Below are 17,600 nucleotides of genomic sequence, written 5' to 3' on the forward strand. Positions count from 1 at the left end.
CCTGCGCGCGGCCGGGAGCGGCCGGGGGCGGAGCGGGCTCCCAGCGGCGGGGCGGGCCGCGGCTGCGCCCCAGCCGGGCTGTCCCGGCGGCTGCTGGCGCCATGCTGCCGCGGTGCTGGGCCGGACTGGCCGGCCGGTCCCTGTGGAGGCCGGCTCTCCTCCTCCTCAGCCCGGTGCCGCTGCCGGCGGGGGGCCGGCAGCCGACTTTCTCCACTACCTGCGCGAGGTGCTCAAAGAACAGGCGGCTGAGGCAAAAAAGAGTCGTTTCGGAAAGGAAACTGGTAAGTTCTGGAGTAAATCAGCTGTTGGTGTGCAGTGCAGTTACCTTGCTGGGTGGTCACCTCCCAGGCAGGCGTTAGAAAACAGAGCTTACCTGCTCCTTGCTGTTTTCTCCTCACAGTGATCAAGTATGTGCTCTTGTCGTGAGGGACTATCCTTCTGAAATCTGATTAACTTTATGAATAGTGAGGAAGTAAGTCTGCCGTGTGACGTTCTCGGAATATTGTTTTGTTTCTCACTGTTTTCATAGTCTTGCATAGTAGTTAGCTGCCAAACATTTTATGTCAGAGAAACTGCAGGGTCCCGGAATTTTTTCTTCATATTCTTTTTCTATTCTTAATTTCTAATGATCAATAAATCACTTCCCATTTCAAGCAATAGTTTGCTGTCTCACCGAGTGGTGGTGCCAAATACTATTCTAAAGAGGCTTTTTAAGAAATCACTGGTCATAGTATAACTTTAATTATCAAGAGTTAGGGTTTTTTTCAGTTGCTTGGTATCATAATACTAACAAGACTTTTTCTCCCTTGCGTACTGTTTGGGCTATTTAATTAAAGTGACCTTTATTGCTCGTTTTCATTATGAAGTCCCTTAGTAATTCACAGAATTGGAATGTTACCACAGTCAAGGTCATGCTTTCTCTTTTCATCCCGGTATGTAAACAATTTCACCTACCTATATGAATGTACTTCTCTCGTATTTTCCCTTGGGGATTTCAGCCCGCTTCCTGGAGATAGGTAAATATCATAAAACCTATTTTGCTGACAAAAAAGCTGAAACATAGTGCAGCATAATTAGTTTGCCAGAAGTCAAATATTAAGTTAATGTCAGAAATAGAGCCAAGATCTGGAATTCTCTTTACACTATATTTTTTTTAGCCCTTGAGCAACTGGTTGTGGCATATATTAAGATTTCCCCTGCTTATTCTGTTTGCAAATACTTTTTATTCTTTGTCTTTAATACTTTTCTTAATTGTTAGAAGATTGAAATTTGCCTTAATTTTATCACCTGGTCTAGGAAGCGTGAATCAGTATGAGAATATCCTGACACATGCACTATGTCTTTTTTGCAAATTTCAATTCGATTTAAAGAAGTAAAAAGTTTATGTATATAATTTTTTTAAATTTTTGTTCTCATGAGTAGGAACACAGTTACTGAGTGATTTTGGCTTATGGTGTAGTACCTCTCTTGAGCTACCTGTCAGCATTACATAACTGTATTAAAAGGATACTTTTCCTGTTATTAGTTGCCTTAATGTGAATTTTGCACTTTTGGTATCTGAGCTGCTGCATTAGGTTATATCGACATAGCCTCAGGTGTGTACTTCTAAGGGGATTCTTAAAAAAAAACTTGAAAAATGAGATCTATTTTTCTTTAATATTACATTTAGTGTGCTGTATTTAGTTGATCTGTGAATGACAGCAGAGTTCTGATTTCTTTAATTTTTTTTTGCTTTTGAGTGGAACTCATCATGACATAGCAGGTCTGCATATTGCTAAGTTTTGCAGAACAATCAACTTATTGGAAGATTACTCTGATAAACTGTACTTAAAGGGTACAAAACCCATCCTTGTTACAGACGCGCTATTTTGTGGATCACCGGAAAGTGCGTGTGGTTGGAGGACAAGGAGGAGGAGGGGGTCATTCTTTTTATAGTGAACCCAGAAAAATATTTGGAGGTCCTGATGGTGGAAATGGAGGTGATGGGGGTCATGTCATTTTGAAAGGTAAAACTCACTAAATCTGTTTTTTTTCATGTTGTCTTATCCCTTAACACCCCACTCCCCAGCAAAACCAACCCTACAACACCCTATTTGTATGGTGGGAGCTGGTGAATGTAAATGTCAAAAATGTTAAAATGGTTATTTCTGTATAAGACGTCTTTGCTTTTTAAGCTTTGTGCTGAGCTGTGGTAACAGGGACATAAATGACACTGACAGCCTTAGAAAGCATTTGGAAAATCAAGATATTTTGCAGACATTTTAGTGGCTGGTGCCTGACTATATTATGATAAGGCTGGGATCTGATCAAATTTTACTCTTAAGATGGATAAAGCTGCTTTTGCCACCACCCTGCTACAAAATCTGCTAATCTAGCAAATGCATTTTTCCAGAGTATTTTGTAATGGTTGATTCTGGATTGACCACATAATAAAGTGCATGGTTAATAAACCTAAGTAGAGGCAGTTAAACTTCATCACAACTTATGTTAATATTACTTCTCCCTGATATATTACTGTTGAGACAGTAAATAGGATATGCATTCATGCAACTTTCAAAAAGGGAAAGAACAGTCAAAAGGTTGCTCTTCTGTGCCTGTTCTGCTAACACAATGTGTTTAAAATACGTGTATTTTGCTTTACAGCTGACCAGCAAATGAAATCACTTTCTTCAGTCCTCCCCTTCTATCAGGGTTTTCATGGAGAGAAAGGAGGAAGCAAAAACTGTTACGGAGCTAATGGTGCATACGTGTATGTTAAAGTAAGTAAATTAAGGTTACATGCTAGCGTGTTAGCTTTGTATTAACATTGCCGATTTTCAAGCCGGATGACCTTATTGTGAGAAGATCTCACGTGCTTTTTTTCAGGGAGCCTTGTGTGCTCGCTCTGCTGAGACAGGGCTGGTTGGCACACAGGCAGATCAAGCTGCTTTAAATTGTTTGTAAAAATTAGACTTCTCTGGAAGGTATATCTGGCCAAAACAAATACAATTCTGATTTGCTTTACTTCTAGGGGCCATATACCTACAGCAATCAGAACACAGAACTTCTTAAATAGGAGCAGACTTTTTTCTTTTATACTTCTGTTTTTTTTTCCCTTCAACATGCCTCTTTTGGTGCACACCTACAATATGTTTCTTAGCTCACTACTGTGCTTAGGCTTCTTTGAATAAAAGGAGAGAAAGAGGTTATGGTACTGTTAACATTTTAATGAAGTGTAAATGTCTGACAGTGCTGTTTGGATCCAGAAAGTGAGCCTTATGAAGTACACTTCTCTTTTTGGATTCCTCAGCTTGAGAATATGGAGGAATGATTTTCAACAAATCTGAAATCAGCTGGTAAAGAATCTGCTGAAGACAGCTCTGTTGCAGAGTTTGAGCTTCAGTGTAATGCTTGCATCTCCCTTCACTTTAAGGTCCCTGTAGGTACATTGGTTAAGGAGGATGGGAAAGTTGTAGCTGACCTCACTCAACATGGTGAAGAGTATGTTGCAGCTTATGGAGGAGCTGGAGGGAAAGGTAATCGCTTCTTTCTTTCCAATGAAAACCGAGCTCCAACATTATTTACTCCAGGAGAGCCAGGTCAGGAAAGGGTCCTCCATCTGGAACTCAAGACAACAGCTCATGCAGGATTGGTGAGTGTCGCTGTGGTTCTTCAACTTCCTTATCATTGTAGGATGACGTTTGACTGACTGAAGAAATAATGTTTGATAACATTTTTGTTAGCCTTTTGGCTTGCTTGTTTAGAGATGCAACTTGATGCTTTCTTGCTGTTACTTGGTAGAAGGGTGTCCAAAGTGATTTGCAGAGCTATCACTCTCTTGCTACTTGACATTATCCTACTCTTGCTAAAATCAACACTATATATAGAAAAGCAATGTGCAAGATTCATCAGTGATTAACAGACTCACTGATGATGTACAGCAGGCATTGTCTGTCAGTTCTGCAGATGAACAGTACAGTAGAGTTCTTCTAAATTTCTGTTTTCTTGGTTTTTTTTTAAAAATAAAATTGATAAAGTTCAAATCATCTTCTATTTCATCCCTATATTTTTCTTTTTACCGATACTAAACATTTGACTTTGTTAGTTCCAGGTTTAGCATCTGAAATGAAAATTCTATTTAGACATGAATGCCAAGTCAATAGGGCTTAAGCTGTTTCCATCTTTAAGTATGGAAATGTTTTAACACAAGCTGATAAAGCTGTTAAAATTATGCTTTGCTGCAAAGAGTTCTTGCTGTACTTCAACAACTGCAGAATAACTATCTGGTCTAGCAGAATTTTGTGAGTTTATTTAGAGACGAAGAAAAGAGTTGGCATTGGTGGGTCAATACACTTAATTCTCTGACCAGCTGGACACTCTGGTCCACTTCTCACATTTTTGGCACTAATTTGGAAATCTGAGATGAATCTGTCCTGTACTTAATTCCTCTGACAAGAATTCAGAGTGTCTGACATCAGCAAATAGGAGAATTTAGGATTTGATTTACTTTCATCTGGGGATTATTGACCATTTATGTAGCTATCTTATGTCAACTATAAGATATCCCCGAGCAACTTTGTTTCTGGGATAGGTTTGTTTAAATTCTTGCCTTCTCCCCAGAAGGCCAAGTTTCAGTTTAATTCTTTGATGTCGAGGCTATGAAGATCCCAAACTTGTAGGCATTCTGGTTACTTATAGGCCAAACCATGTTACTGAATCAGGGACAAAGCCAATTCTGAATTCTTTTAGCAAGTAATAAATCAGAATTAGAAAACACAGATAAAATGGGAAGTCCAGGGCAAAGTGTCATAACATTATTTCAGGGTAAAAGAGATCTTATAGTATATACCCTTTTGGCTCTGAACAAAGTAAATACTCAAGATGGCACAAAAAAAGTTAAGGGGACCCTTCTATGTTTGATTTATTTAAGCTTTATGAGAAAATAGACATATAAATAAAAGAGGGTTTAGGAGGAAAAAAAAAGGAAACCAGGATGCTTTTTCAGAACTAAGTGTGCAAAATTAATGTTGTTATATTCATGCTGGAAGAATCTTGCCACATCTGCAAAAGCTTACAGGTTTTTTTATTGGGATTAACCTAGAACTGTGGCTTTAATGAGTGTTTGTATTCCAGGTGGGCTTTCCCAATGCTGGCAAATCATCACTTTTGAGAGCAATCTCCAGTGCAAAGCCAGCAGTGGCTGCCTACCCCTTCACAACCCTAAATCCCCATGTCGGCATTGTCCACTATCAAGACTATGAACAAGTAGCAGGTAAGAATTGTAGTATCTTGGTAGCAATTTGTGTCACCTGGGTTGTTGTTTGAAATGCTGCAGAAGTAAGTTTAGCAGTGCTGAGGAATTCTTACTAGTTCTAAAGAACTTAAAACAATACTGAAAGCCCATTTCACATTCACTTATATGTGCCCTTAATATCAAACCAGCAATCTTTATTCTGTTTTCACTGCAATAATCTACATTTAGGGGTTTTAAAATATAATAGCCAAACTTAACGTGAGGTATGCTTTAATATTGATGATTGAGATGTAATTCTAAAAGTACTTGCACTGGCCAGTAACAGACTGGGTTTTTTCTGTTTTTTTGTTGTTATTGGATATGTTGGATTCACTGTGAAATTTCTCTCGTTGAAGTTGCTGACATTCCTGGCCTAATAAAAGGTGCTCATCAAAACAGGGGGCTCGGGATGGCCTTCCTAAGGCATATTGAGCGCTGCCGCTTTCTCTTATACGTGGTGGATCTCTCTGTGTCTCAGCCATGGATTCAGCTGCAAGACTTAAAATACGAACTGGAACAATATAAAAAAGGATTGTCTGAGAGGCCTTGTGTTGTCATCGGGAATAAGATTGACCTTGCTCAGTCCAGGATCAATCTGCCACTCCTTAAAGAACAGATAGATGACCGAGTCATTGCAATGTCTGCATTGACAGGAGACAACCTAGAGGAACTGTTGCTGCATTTGAGAGAACTGTATGACACTTACGTGAAGACAGAACAATCACGAGGGCAAAGCCCGGTCAAGTGGTAGGAACCAGAACTACTGTGAACTGTACTGGAAGAAAAAAAAAAAAAATCATAATTTGGTTAGATGGCATCTGTGTGTTTTTGTTTGGTTTTGGATTTTTTTTTTTTAAATGCATGGGGCACAGCATGTGGATTTGTTCTGGACTGCTGCATTGGAAAGATTTTTTTGCTTGTTTGTTCACCTTTGAGGTGTCTCAGGTGTTTTACAACAAAATTTGAAAATTGTAATCATGATGGGTGTTGAATTGGAAACCTGAATCTTGTTTGGCATTAGATAGCATTCTCTTCATTCCATAATTAACTGTCTAGTAGAAATGACTGAAATTCAGGATGTGCAGAAGATGCTGGCTTGCTTTCTGAATCGGAGTGAAGTGACTTCTCAATTTTCACAAATCAAAAATTCTAAAATAAAAATAAGGTGGTCCCATGTTTATCTGTTTTTATACCATAACCACTTCCAGTCATCTTCTCTTAAGCTTTTCTCCTGTTTGGGTTTTTTTTTCTCAGGAAGCACAGCTGCTTAGTGTTTTTAGGAAGGAGGAGCATGAAACAGCTGCAATTAATGATTGAAATTATTTCCTTGTTAGTATAAATAATTAACTATCTTTAAATGCTGGCAGCAGCTAAGTATAAGCTAGCCTGGGAACAGTCATTTGAGGCTCACTTCTGAGTTCTTCTCCAGTTTCCTTAAGGAATCTCAAGCAATGTTCTGAGAAATCCTAGGCTTAGAAATTCCAAATAAAAGAAAAATATGGTTCTTTACCTTTTTTTTTTCTTTTTTTTACTATGTCATTTTGTGGACAGTGTTCTTAAATTTTGTTCTCTAGGAATCCAGAAATCTTCATTTAGAACAGTGGGTTTTTGCCCTCTCCTCATGCTGAAAGAAGAGCTGCTTCTGTTTACTCTGGTTATATTCTGTGTAAAAGATGATTATTTTGATAGTGAAAATTCAAAATTTATCAAAGCATATTATTAAGCCTTTCCATGAGGGACCCTAACAGACTTGTGGAATCCTGAGACACAAATACTTAAGTAGTCAAGAGAAACAATTGTTCTTAGGCCTTTACTTACGTTTCTTGATTTTAAAGCAGATTAACTTTGCCTTCCAAACCAGCAATCTGGAATTACAGACCTTGCACGTACTTTGTCGCATCGATGAAGTACAAAGTAAATCATTAGCACCATCATAAAATAGAAGATGACATGTTTGTAAACTTGGCTTTGTTTTTTCAAAAAAATAGTTAACAATATTTAAGTTTTAAGGACAGTTTGGTACATTATAAAACATGCATCTATCACTTGTCTTTGGTTAAGCTTTGTTAGCTTACAAATAAGGATTTCATTATGTTTAAACTGAAATTGGCTATTTTCTGCTGTATCAGCAGTCGTGGGAATTACTCGGTCGGTTTTAAAAAAAAAAACAGCTGTAGCCTTTAACTACTTCTTTCTATACACTACAGCAAAGGTGATAATTCTCTCTGCTTCTATCGCTTTGCACACTTTGTTTGTTTTCATCTCTAATGCTTCTGAATGGTGCGTCCTTTAGAGATGGTCTTTCTTGGCTTCCATGAACAATGGACTGCCTACGACTGGAAAGGGGCAGTCTTGTTCAATCTCTAATTAAAGCTCAACTCGCACCCTCCTGCTGTATCAGTGTTGGGATCAGCTCTGTGATTATGATTATGAATTAGAACTAACTTTGCCTGTATAAGAAATAAGGTGCATACCCCTTCTTATTCTTACAAGCAGCAGGTTTTTATCCTGAAAAAGTGCAAGGTTGACTCAAATGCCTGAATTATTAAATAAAAATATGGGCAAAACAGATAATTACCTCTCCTAAATTCACATTCTGAGTATATTTCTATCTGTGATCAGGTGTGGAAAGTAATCTATGCATTATAAGTAGTGATACTGGTATAAATATGATCAGGAAAAAATGAAAACAAATATTAAATCCCAAAGTCGCTCTCATGTTTTGTTTCATACTTGCTTCATCCCTGGGATTTACCAGACTGAACTAGGTAGAAGCTAATATTCAGTTCTGTCCTCCTGTTTGCTTTTGTGCAGCATTTTTAGGCTTCACTGTTGTTTTTCCTTCTATTGCTACATGTTTTTCAGCCACATTTAATAAAACCAGGAGAAGATTGCCTGAACACAAAAGCTGGTGCAGGTTCTTCGCAGAACATTTGATACCTACAAATACTTTGTGCTCTCTCTGACTGTATTTTAGTATTTGGCAGTCTTTGAGAATGACAGAGGATGTTTTAAAAGCCTCTGTACTCACAGGAGGTTTCACCCTTACTTCCTGGTGCTCATGCAACTTCAGTTCTTGGAGTGGGGAGTATTTTGTGTACTGATGTGCAAAAAGCACAGCAGGTTGCTAGATAGCTGAATAGAATGTCCTATTGATCATGTAATTCTTTCCTTGTTAACATTTCAGTCACCTGCTCTGAGATGACAGGACCAAGTTCCTAACCACATCTTTATAGGGTTCAAAGAGGTTTTATAAGAGCACATGCTCCTTCGTCAGTTGATGAAAAGTGCCAAATAGCTCCAGTTTTAGTGTTGGAACAGCTGTTTGTAGGAGTTTGAACTTACTGTAGTCAATATACATCTATATCAAATGAAGTAATCTCATGCTGGAGGTACCTATGTTAATGCCAAACAAAAGGAGTGGCTGTGTGCTGCTCAGCACAATACAGAGTTAATAGCTTGGGTCGCATTTCTCCATAGTGCTCCTTCAGCATTAGCATGAATATCTCTTGCATCCCACTCTAATTATGAGGTACAGAACTGAGGAGTAACCTCTGGTTCTGCTGAAAATAAGGTATTTACAAAGGAAACTCGTCTTACGTCTAGGAACAGAGAAGAAAAAATAATCAGGTTAAGAGACAGAATGATTAATTGTTTCAGAGAAGAATAATGTGCTATAGGATTCCTTCCCACTGTTTTTTTGGCTGGGGTTGGGGTGGGCGGGCTTGTTTTGTTTTAGGTTTTGGAGGTGTTTTGGTGGCTTGCTTCTGCATGACTTTCCTTAACTAGCTTTTGCTTTCCTCTGCTGAAACCTTTGCTGTTGTCCTTGATCTTCAAGTTGACAAGAGGAAAGAGATGGGGGATTTTATTTCTTATTCTGACAGTAAGCCTTATTTTAATGTGAATTGAAGTCCAGTCTATTTTATATTTCCTAGAGAAGCTTGAGCCATAATTTTTTTTAACACTTTACAGTTCTAGTACTCATCTTTTGAATATATTTTTTAGGACGTGATTACAAGAGTATTTTAGTGCTGATTGTGGTTTTTTATATCTTTTTGCAATTCCCTTCCCCTTTGTAGGTTCTTGGAAAGTGTAAGTGGTATCGATTGAACAGAAAAAGAAAATGAAATGCTAATGTAAAACCAAGCATTAAAAAGGACCACACATTTTAAACATATGGATATTGAGGACTCATTGCAGTACATTAAAAACACTGAATTGGTGTGTTTAAGCATGGTATATTTCGCAATCTGCTTTACTTATATGGTTTTGTAAAGCACTTTTTTTTGTATTACATAATATTTTTTAAGGTGAATCAGAATGTGTTAGCAATTAATTGAACCAACAGCAAAACAATGAGACCCTCACTGAACTTATACTGAGTGGGTCTGCTCTGCTGCAGCACCATGCTGGGAGGAGAGCAAGGCCTGCCACCACCCCCCTGCTTCCAGTACTGGGGAGGCTGTGCAGATAGCAGCACGGGGCAGGAGATGTAGCACACGACACCAGATGCTATGTAATGTCTGCCTGTATTCATTCTGATAATATGTATGCTTAGAGTTGTGTTCTTAAAGTAGTGGTAGGTCACCAGTTGCTTGAATGCAATGAAAAGTGAAGGCTGCCAAAAGTGTCAGATCTCACTTGGTTTCTTTTTCCATTGCAAGGTCATAGAATCATAGAATAGTTGGGTTGGAAGGACCTTTAAAGGTCATCTAGTCCAACCCCCCTGCCATGGGTAGGGACATCTTCAACTAGATCAGGAAAATTTCTTTCCCTGTTGTATGTGAGTATCACTATTTATTAAGCCTCTTCATAGTGATTTTTATTTTTAAGTACATTTGTGGTAAGTGAATAGGTACTCTGACTTGAACATGTTTAAATGCTCATAACCTGTTGTTTTTAAATATTGATTCAAATTACAGGAATGGCCACGAACCAGAGATGCTAGTGGTGGTAGAACAGGACCTTGCTGTAGTTTGTACATGTTTGTATGAGCTACTGGATACAGAACACCAATCTAACTTCTTTGCTGTCTTGTCTTCCACAGGATATTGCTAACTAGGCTCATTGGCCGACACCTGTAATGTAAGGTTAATGTTGGGAGCAGAGGTTAGGTGTGTTGCCCGTGTGCAACTTAATGAGTTATTAATTGAATGGCAGGACAAACATAAACAGGGAGCAGACAGGCTGCTGGAAGGCTAATGTGTTGTTTGAACTGTTAACTCTGCAATGGAAATGAAAAGACAGTGAATATATGCTTTGGCTTAATCTTTTTACGAATATCATTGTTGTGTAAAAATGGATTTTTACTAGTAGCAAGATTATCTTTACTTTGGGAGCTCTTATTTTTGGGGACACCGTAGCCCGTAATCTGGAGATTGTTGTCTTATATACAAGTTATGAGAGATGAGGCTTTCTGGGAGAGGTAGTACATTGTACAGTGTGTTTAGGGAGAAGAGGTAAGTTTGGAGCTCAGCATCTCTTCGGTAGGTCTATAGCCCTATCGTTCCTGTGAAAGTTATATTTTGGTTTTGGACCGCTTCCGTTAATATGAAGTTCATCACCATTGTGAAAGTGGGTTTGATATAAATTAAAACTTCATCCTGATATTGTTAAACTTCATCCCAATAATGATGTGTGCCTGGCCTTTAAAGAACAGCTTTATTTTCTCTTTGTCTTTTATACTGTGGTTTCCAGTGCTGTTCCCCATTAACAAGTTTCCTGATCTTTTTACGTCAGGGATTAATTGTGCCTGCGCTACAGAGGTCTGGAAAGACTAAAGTTATTAGTATGTGGAGGGGAGGTTATATGTGTGTGCCAATAATGATAAGGGATGATTTCGCAACTCATGATCACAGAACTAAGCTACCTTTAGGCTGCACTCTCGATTTTTCTCTGTGCGGTTCTGAAATTTATTATGTGGTCTGTGTCCATTTTTCTGAGACATAAAACATAGCTGGTAGGACAAAGACAGGGCGATTTTTATGAACCTTGTTTTAATATTGAGATTGTGTTTGTCCTTCATTTTCCCACTGAAAGTAATTTTTCATCTCCTCTTCCCTGATTGAAATAGAATTGTCCAAGGAGGCCTTAACAGCGTCTGATTTCTTATCCACAGGTTTGGTTTTTTTTTTTCCTCTGCCCTTGTTTATATGTAATATCGCTTTGACTCCTTGAAGTGTGCATTTCTTGGTTAAGCTCTATTCTTTGCTTATTTCTATACTGTTATGTCACCAAGATGGAAGTTATTTGTGTATTGTATATGTATTTCCTGAATGATGAGTGAAGACAAAAGATTAGCCATACTGCTAAACCATATAATTATGGTTTAATAACTAACTCATGTCTGCATGCTCAATTTCCGTAAGAGGTAGTGGGTCTGGCTGGTTGCTTTGTTACAATCCATTTTATTCTGGTAACATTCCATTATTTTTAATTGGCATCACTCTGGCATAATGCATTGGTGACCCAGGCTCAGGTGGGGTTTTTTTTTTTAACCTGAATGTAGCATTGCAGTATACTCAAATGCTGTTATTTTATGTCATGGTTATTGGGTAAAATAAGGCACAAAACATGAAGAGCCTTATTCACATATGCTGAAAATGTTTTACACAGACTAAATCACCTTTTAAAATGCATGCTTTAGAAATGCAGTTAGATCCAGACTTATTAGCACTGATTGAAAAGCAGGACTAAAAACTACCTGCAGAACAAATTATCTTTTGTTATTCAAATCCTCAGTGGTGCCTTTTTGTCTTTGTAACTGGAGAAATCAATAGTCAATTAATCTGTAGGTAAGAGTCAATACTTGAGAAAACATCTATGGTTTGGGATCAATTTTAGCATATGGAAAAGCTTGGTCATAGTTGTAAAGATTTCTGATTTGAATCTTGACATTTGGTTCCTCAGGGCTTAGTTATCATTGAGATTGGAACATCACTGTTTTCCAAAGACATGTGAATCCCCACCCAGTGCTTCCTTTGTACACACACTGATCAACCATTGATAGAAGTTAGCTATTCACTGTCTAAATCTAGATAAATTAATCTTCCACTAAAAGTGGAACATGCTTATGAAGAAAAATATTTGCATAAGGCAATGTAATTGCTAAAACACTGGTTGTCAAGAAGACATCTGTGATATTACAGATGAAGTATCCATATTTTGATTATCTTATTCATGAAATCATACTGTTTCGTTGCTATTCATTTCCTGTTGTTTTCCTCTGTTACAAATCAGGAAGATGAGTTTGGGCAGCCAGTTTGCGTTGTCCAGACAGGACACACATTTATCACAGTTAAAAAATAACCTGGTAAAAGGTCACCTTATTAAATCAACATTTTTTTACTGCATTATTTTAGAAAATGTTTATTTTCTTCATTTACCCACCCCCACATCAGACATGTAATAGAAGTTTAAAACAGTATTCAAATCAACCATTATTGGGATAGTGAGCTCTGTCTAGAAAAACAAACTGGTAACATTTAATAACTTCAGTGCCAGAAGTTGGGGTTTTGAAGCTTGCCCATCTACGTTATGGGTTAAGTCCCATGCTAGCTGTGCAAGGTCCTTATGGCCCCTGTGAGTATAGATGTAAAAAATGTATTTTATTTTGGTAAGATAACTCATCTCTGTTTCTATATCAACTGATATTTTCTAGCTTCATTAACTAATTTATTGCCATTAGGAAAATGGCTTTGAGAGATGAAAATTTCATGTGTTTTATAGCATATCTTTTTTTTTAATATTACAATACGTTATGTTTGAGAGTGATTTATTGACCTTATTTCACTGGCAGAAATGGAGTCACAGGAGGCTGAGGACCAAATGTAGCCTAGGCTGGGAAAAGCCTACATCCCACTGAATTTTAGAAATTTTGAAATTTAAATATCTGCCTGGATTTGGACCCCAGTGACTTGTACAGTCACATGGGAAATCTGTGGCAAGGCAGAGGACCTGGAATTTGGTCTGGTTTAGCATTCAGGAGCTTTCTGTGAGCCAACTCAAGATAGCTCCTATTTTTTTTTGAAGGCATTCAGGATTTTTTTCACAGTAAATAAAACTTGATTTGTGGATGAACAAAAATTGCCACGTGAAACATGGCAATTTATTAACTAGTGCTGCTAATTCATGTAAATTATCACTAATTAAATGTTCTAAAGATAGTGATTTTTTTTAATGCTTATTAAATGTATTGAAGTGGCTTATGAAACTGATCAACACAGAACAGTTCTAGAATTGTGTATTAAGACTAAATTAAGTTAGTGCTACAGAAGTTAATTTCCTAATGTATTTAGTCTGGAACAAAACCAATAATACATTTAACTAATGAGGTCGCTTGATGAATGAGTGCACAGTTGGAAATTTGCTTTTAGTGAATATTCAAGCTAAAAAATAGCTATATTCCCACTTTCATACTAGTAAAGCCTAAGTGCTTATATATTAATGGAGAAAATAATTGCAGAGGGTCACAAATATAATTGAATAAAGAAGGAACTTGTTCAGATTTTCTCAGAAAATATTTTATGTTTGTTCTTGTCTTTGATAGCCAATATATCTGTTTTTCTAAGGCAGTTTGGTAGGTCCTGTCAGCACACAAATACCTCTTCAGAGATTGTTGTACAAGTGGCATTTAGGCTAACTAAAATTCATGTTTTGTGTTGCTTTGGTGTGGAGGAGGCGATTCTTCTGTTGTATTACCTGCTGATTTGATAACTGGTCATGCCACAGTTGTGAGTGACTAATATTGATTAGAAATTTTCTCTATTTATAAATTGTGCTTGAAAGGCACTCTACTGAAGTGATGCATAGCAAATAGTACTATGAATTAATTGCTGAGGTGAAAACCTGGTTATTAAGATGAGTTGATCATAATGACCTTGATTTCCCTGATAGTCTTCAGTTCAGTACTTTAGCTGGGGCAACCTCTCAAGAGATGAATGAAGGAAGGTTGGTGTTTGGTTTTTTTTTTTCCCAAAGGAAATTACTATAAAACCCATGTTCTCAGAAACCATTTTTGAGATGGTCACTTTGAAGCAGAGGTGAGGAGCATGTGGGATTTCTGAGGGGGAATTTCTAACGCATTTTAGCTCTTTATCTTTCTGAAATAGATGAACTGTTCTGCGTATTTCAGTCTGCATGAGTTCTTCCCAATGAGAACTTCAGAAAGGATACGTTGGGTATTTTGGTCCTTTGCCGAGGTTTTAATTTACCTTGTTGCTGTATACTTGCAATAACAGTCATCCATGCATGGATGAAAGACTTCAGTCTTTCCCTTACTCTAGAATAAGCTATATGTCAGCATTCTTCTGTCTATATAGTTCTGTAAAGTACTTTGTGACCTTCATTTCGATTAAAAAGTATTAACGGCAACAACAAAGGATCTTACTTGTTACTTTCATGAAAGCTCTTGAATAACAGCTGAATTCCTAGTTCTCCAAGTGCTTAACATAGGCTTCATGCAAGTATTATACATATTATTTTATCCCTGTATATTTTGAATACAAGCTGTATCAGGGATATTAAACAGTGCTTTAGCTGTAATGGTCTATTAAAATTTGTGTTTCTTGGAGTGTAAATTATTTTCCTAATGGAGGGTAATTGCTCTGCTTTGTCAATCCATCGTCAATTCATGAACACTGCAGGCTGTACGTGCAACCTCATGTTCAAGGAATCATATATGCAACTTCCGTTATTGTTTGTTGTTAATAAACAGCTTCTAATGACTAAAGCTGTGTGTGAGCTGTTACTTAACGGCTAAAAAATTTGCCAGAACTGTCATTGCCTTTCTAGCAGAAAGCTTGTTGTTTGTGAATGCTCAGAGATCTCTTGAATGAGATTATTAACTACTTTGCAATCAGTTTTCCTTCAGTATTAATTGTGCTGCTAAATCCTAGGATATTGTGTTAAAAATCATTCAAAAGTCAGTATTGCATCACAGATGCACTTTTGTGCTTAAAAGAACAGATGCCTAAGTTGTGGGCACAGTGCCTATAAAAACTCTATTTTTGTCATGAATTGTGCATTTACATGCACAGGAGGGATACTTTGTGATGTTTGTACACACACACCTCACAGCTACCTACCTTCCTACCCTTTCCTTGCCATCTCTAATATGTAATTATTGTATGTTATGGCAGGGGGTCCTAGGAATTCTTGGCAGGTATTGGATGTATAAGAAAAGCCTTTACAATACAACAAAAAGTCCTGCTTGGTACATCTGAGTCATTTAAAAAATTGTTTCAGGTTGTAGAATTTTACAAATGGAAAAATAATACTCTTGTTCTTCCCCCACATAGTTCTACCTATAATGTTTGGTAATTGGACTAAATTAGGGCTTAGCGACCATGAAATGATAGAATTCTCGATTCTTGGTGAAGTAAAGAGGGGGGTCAGCAAAACCACTACCATGGACTTCTGGAGGGCAGACTTTGGCCTGTTCAGGACACTGGTTGAGAGAGTCCCCTGGGAAACAGTTCTGAAGCGCTAAGGGATCCAGGAAGGCTGGACGTTCTTCAAGAAGGAATTTTTAAACGTGCAGGAGCGGGCTGTCCCCATGTGCTGTAAGAAGAACTGGCGGGGAAGACAACCAGCCTGGCTGAACAGGGAGCTTTTGCTGGGACTCAGGAAAAGAAGGAGAGTTTACCACTTTTGGAAGAAGGGGCAGGCAACTCAGGAAAAGTACAGGGATCTCGTTAGGTCGTGCAGAGAGAAAATTAGAAAGGCAAAAGCCCAGCTAGAACACAATTTGGCCACTGTCATAAAAGATTACAAAAAATGTTTTTACAAATACATTAGCAACAGAAGAGAGCCAAGGAGAATCTCCATCCTTTACTGGATGCGGGGGGGAACATTGCCACCGAGGACGAGGATAAGGCTGAGGTACTTAATGCCTTCTTTGCCTCAGTCTTTAATAGTTATCCTCAGCGTACTCAGCCCCCTGAGCTGGAAGACAGGGACAGAGAGCAGAATAAACCTCCCATAATCCAAGGAAGCAGCTAAAGACCTGCTAAGCCACCTGGATGCTCATGAGTCTATGGGGCTGGATGGGATCCACCCAAGAGTACTGAGGGAGCCAGCAGAGGAGCTTGCCAACCCACTCTTCATCATTTATCAGCAGTCCCGGTTAACAGGGGAGGTCCTGGACGACTGGAGGCTTGCCAATGTGACGCCCGTCTACAAGAAGGGCTGGAAGCAGGATCCGGGAAACTACATGCTGGTCAGCCTGACCTCGGTGCTGGGGAAGATTATGGAGTGGTTCGTTTTGAGGGCGCTCACGAGCCATGTCCGAGACAACCAGGGGATCAGGCCCAGCCAGCACGGGTTCATGGAAGGCAGGTCCTGCTTGACCAACCTGATCTCCTTCTATGACCAGGTGACCTGCCTAGTGGATGAGGGAAAGGCTGTGGATGTGGTCTACCTGGACTTCAGTAAAGCCTTTGACACTGTCTCCCATGGCATTCTCCTAGAGAAGCTGGCGGCTCATGGCTTAGACTCTTCGCTGGGTAAAAAACTGGCTGGGCAGCTGAGCCCAGAGAGTTGTGGTGAACGGAGTTAAATCCAGTTGGCGGCCAGTCACGAGCGGTGTTCCCCAAGGCTCAGTTTTGGGGCCGGTCTTACTCAATATCTTCATCAATGATCTGGATGAGGGGATCAAGTGCTCCCTCAGCAAGTTTGCAGATGACACTAAGCTGGGCGGGAGTGTTGATCTACTGGAGGGTAGGAAGGCTCTGCAGAGGGACCTGGACAGGCTGGATTGACGGGCTGAGACCAATTGTATGAGATTCAACAAGGCCAAGTGCCGGGTCCGGCCACAACAACCCCATGCAATGCTACAGGCTTGGGGAAGAGTGGCTGGAAAGCTGCCCAGAGGAAAAGGACCTGGGGGTGCTGGTTGACAGCCGGCTGAACATGAGCCGGCAGCGTGCCCAGGTGGCCAAGAAAGCCAACGGCATCCTGGCCTGTATCAGAAATAGTGTGGCCAGCAGGAGCAGGGAGGTGATCGTGCCCCTGTACTCGGCACTGGTGAGGCCGCACCTCGAATACTGTGTTCAATTTTTTTGGGCCCCTCACTACAAGAAGGACACTGAGGTGCTGGAGCGTGTCCAGAGAAGGGCAGCGAAGCTGGTGAAGGGTCTGGAGCACAAATCTGATGGGGAGCAGCTGAGGGAACTGGGGTTGTTTAGCCTGGAGAAGAGGAGGCTGAGGGGAGACCTCATCGCGCTCTACAACTGCCTGGAAGGAGGTTGTAGCGAGGTGGGGGTCGGTCTCTTCTGCCAAGTAACTAGCGATAGGATGAGAGGAAAGGGCCTCAAGTTGCGCCAAGGGA

At 39.3% G+C, this 17,600-nt stretch overlaps 1 protein-coding gene across 1 annotated transcript; it reads left to right on the forward strand.

Moving 5' to 3' along the window:
- The first annotated feature begins 31 nt into the window (after positions 1-31).
- Positions 32-13,793, forward strand: MTG2 (mitochondrial ribosome associated GTPase 2). Its single transcript, XM_075166657.1, has 6 exons — positions 32-281; positions 1,859-2,006; positions 2,644-2,759; positions 3,413-3,631; positions 5,113-5,251; positions 5,629-13,793. Exons 1-6 carry the CDS (start codon positions 102-104, stop codon positions 6,021-6,023), a joined length of 1,197 nt encoding a protein of 398 aa, XP_075022758.1. The 5' UTR covers positions 32-101; the 3' UTR covers positions 6,024-13,793.
- The last annotated feature ends 3,807 nt before the right edge of the window (positions 13,794-17,600 follow it).

This window comes from Calonectris borealis, chromosome 17, assembly GCF_964195595.1.
Source record: "Calonectris borealis chromosome 17, bCalBor7.hap1.2, whole genome shotgun sequence".
NCBI lineage: Eukaryota > Metazoa > Chordata > Aves > Procellariiformes > Procellariidae > Calonectris > Calonectris borealis.

What these genes read in the sequence shown, in the direction of transcription:
- MTG2 (XM_075166657.1), top strand. Translation starts at nt 102, where the DNA reads ATGCTGCCGCGGTGCTGGGCCGGACTGGCCGGCCGGTCCCTGTGGAGG. An exon ending in CAACAGCTCATGCAGGATTG is followed by an intron (nt 3,632 to 5,112) that starts GTGAGTGTCGCT and finishes TTTGTATTCCAG; the next exon opens with GTGGGCTTTCCCAATGCTGG. An exon ending in AGACTATGAACAAGTAGCAG is followed by an intron (nt 5,252 to 5,628) that starts GTAAGAATTGTA and finishes CTCTCGTTGAAG; the next exon opens with TTGCTGACATTCCTGGCCTA.